General features: G+C 27.9%; 3 protein-coding genes across 3 annotated transcripts in view; 1 reads left to right on the top strand and 2 right to left on the bottom strand.

Annotated features, from left to right (window-relative positions):
- LOC117176277 (guanine deaminase) overlaps positions 1 to 401 on the bottom strand; it is a 16,337-nt gene extending 15,936 nt beyond the window's left edge. Inside the window, exon 1 of the mRNA XM_033366454.1 lies at positions 282 to 401. The gene's annotated coding sequence lies outside the window, so the exon portion shown is untranslated. The remainder of the gene's footprint in view (positions 1 to 281) is intronic.
- The window catches only part of LOC117176275 (post-GPI attachment to proteins factor 6-like), a 41,003-nt gene that overhangs the window by 2,768 nt on the left and 35,371 nt on the right, over positions 1 to 2,864 (bottom strand). The window lies entirely within an intron of this gene.
- LOC117176506 (dynein-1-beta heavy chain, flagellar inner arm I1 complex) overlaps positions 1 to 2,864 on the top strand; it is an 11,411-nt gene that overhangs the window by 618 nt on the left and 7,929 nt on the right. The window contains 2 exon segments of the mRNA XM_033366760.1: positions 302 to 378; positions 2,316 to 2,658. Coding sequence (XP_033222651.1) covers positions 302 to 378; positions 2,316 to 2,658 — 420 coding nt within the window.

The following is a 2,864-nucleotide window of genomic DNA, read 5'->3' as shown; positions in this document are numbered from 1 at the left end:
TTTTTTGAGGAATTTCATTGGCACCGTCAGAAAGAGGAGATGTTAAGCAATAAAAATATATGTGTCTCAATTTTTTCTAGTGTCGAATAGTCTTAGTTATTGGCCGTTGAAAAGCAGTGTACCGGATACCGGTAGTGGCGTTTTGGCCGTTTAAGGGTTAAGCAATGAACCCAAGATAAACATTATGCATTAACGCATTGACAAAGATAAAAATTTGCTTCTATAATCAATACTAAATCATTTTCTAACTCTTAAGATTAGTGATTTATTTGACTAAATACCTATCAGAATTCTATTACAGAAACTCCAGAGCCAGAAGGCGAAGAACCTCTCGAACCGGACAAACCAATATTTACTGACGAGGAACTGAATGCGTTGGTCAGTAAATGAGTCGACCTTTTGACCCCCCACCCCATGTAACAGATCGTAAGATCTTCCTTTGGACCCCCCCCCCCCCTCCGCCTTTGCGTAATATTTTTTTGTATTACGTTTAAAAACTTAATGGACGTTTACTAAATTAACAAAAAAAGGCTTTTTAAGATAAAGGGCTGTATAGAAATACATCAAATAATAATTTAATGCAACACTGATTGATTTTTAATTTTTTCTTTTAGTAACACAAATATTGAAATTAATCAAAAGAAAAGAAGTATTAGGAAGTTTGTTTCTAAACTTATATAAATATAAATTTTATAGAGTTCTTGAGAAAAATATTGAAAAGATTTTAGAATGTTTCAGGCGTGTTAAAAAATAAACTGGAAAATTTAAAAACAATCATTTTACAGGGTTTTACAAACTATTAGGAAAAATTCGAGCCTTTTTGAAAGATATTCAGGAGGTTTAGAAGTTTGGAAGGAAAAAAAAATATTTTATTAAATTTATTTATTAAATTTTATTAAATTCGTAAAACTATTTTTAAATGACTGGAATTTTTCTTAACATATTCAATAATTATCTGCTTTTTAAAAAATCTTTTACAGTTTAAAATTCTTTTTCAATCTCTTCAAATCTTCTAAATATTTCTTGAATTTACTCGATTTTTAATTTTTTAATTTAACCAAATTGAAACATTTTTGATTAGCAAGTCCTAGGGGCTTATGCTAATTAAATAAAATAAATAAAAAATAAATTTTCTCTCAAAGATCATTTTTCAAAATAAAAAATCATAAAAAATGTTCCCATAAATCTCGAGAAAATTGTTTTTTTAATCCTTTCGAAATTTTCAACCCTTCTAATATTTTTAAATTATTAGAAATCTTTTTGAATATTTGAAACCCTTTTTAAATATTCTCTTAAATTTAATTTTTCGAAATAAAAAATCATCTTAATTTTGCCTAGGAACCTAAAGATTTTTGTTTATTTTCTTGAAAACTTACAAAATTCCTAAAATATATTATAATTTTTTAATATTTTTGAATACTTTCAAAACTTTTAAATATTTCATACACTTACTCAAATTTCCTCTAAAATAATATATGTTACGGCAACAATTTGCTTTAAAATCTTTTTAGCACACTCTTTTTCCAAATTTTAGGAAATTAATATCTTTTTTCGTTGAAATATGAACTATTACAATTTTCGTTTAAAAATTCACCATTTTACGTTGAAAATTCTGCTCTTTAGATTTAAAATTTAACTCCTTGGTGGCAAATTTGACTACTTTCTTAGAAATTTGTTTATTTGGTAAGAAATTAATTTTTTAAACTAGGAATGTAACTATTTCGTTGAAAATTCAACTGATTGGTATACAATTCATCTATTTTCTACAAAATAAATTTCTTTTGTTGAAAATAATTATTTTTGGTCGAAAATTCAACGATTTTATTATAAATTTATGTATTTTTTGAGAATCTATCTTTTTTCGTAGAAAACTATACTTCGTGGTGGAAAATTCAAGTATTTGATTAAAAATGTATCTTATCCGGTATAGAAAGTCTATCTTTTCTGGTTAGAAATGCAACTGTTATAGTTTGAAAATTAATCTGCGCTGGTTGAGAATTCATTTTTTTTTAAATTTAACTAATTGGAGGTTGAACTGCGTTGTTAATTCATAAGAAAATTTAAGATTTTACATTCCTCTCCCCTCCCAAAATCGACTGCATTAGAGAAAACCTGTGAGAAAATAGCGTTTTTAGTGTATTTTTTTCTAAGTACAGGAAAATAGTGTAACCACTCAAAAAAGTGTCAAATAGTGTAAATAGTTTGAGTCCGAAACCTGAACTTGAAGATATTACTCCCTTAATAGCCAAAATAATTATTTATAATATACATTTGATTAACAAAGAAAATTAATAAAAACTTTTAAACTGAATCAGGTTAAATACGTGAAGGATTTAACCATTTTGCCCTCCCTATCAGACTTCTACTGGAATGAGGAATGCTACACAGTAATAAAAGAATATTTTCAAGAACCAAAAAAAATTATTCTAACTATTTTCTTCGATGAGAACGAATTGAGAGCAAGTCTTGACTTTCCAGCAAAAACAAAAAATGGATTGACATATTTTTTGCGACATCCTTGGCAAGTTTATACAGGTGCCAATTTCTTGTCAACTGTAATCTTTGGAAACGTCAATGAAAATACTGAAAATACTTTATTAAAATTCATGGAATGCACATACGCACCTGTGGTTTTTAACAGCGACGAGTGGCCCTACAGTATCCTTTTTTTAATTTAAGAATCTCATTTCAAAATTACACTGACATTTTTTAACTGTAACAAAAGTTCTTCAAGGGTAAATTCGCAAATGAAACAAATACGGGGGTAGTTCAATAAGTCCTTAGAATGACCAACAGATGGCGCGCGAATCGCTCCAAATCATCTGTTTTCAGTCAGCACCACTCTCGACTAGATATATGGTGCA

The sequence above is a fragment of the Belonocnema kinseyi genome, chromosome 7 (assembly GCF_010883055.1).
Source record: "Belonocnema kinseyi isolate 2016_QV_RU_SX_M_011 chromosome 7, B_treatae_v1, whole genome shotgun sequence".
NCBI classification, from domain to species: domain Eukaryota; kingdom Metazoa; phylum Arthropoda; class Insecta; order Hymenoptera; family Cynipidae; genus Belonocnema; species Belonocnema kinseyi.
The sequence above is the reverse complement of the archived record's forward strand: the minus strand, read 5'-3'. Positions and strand labels throughout refer to the sequence as shown.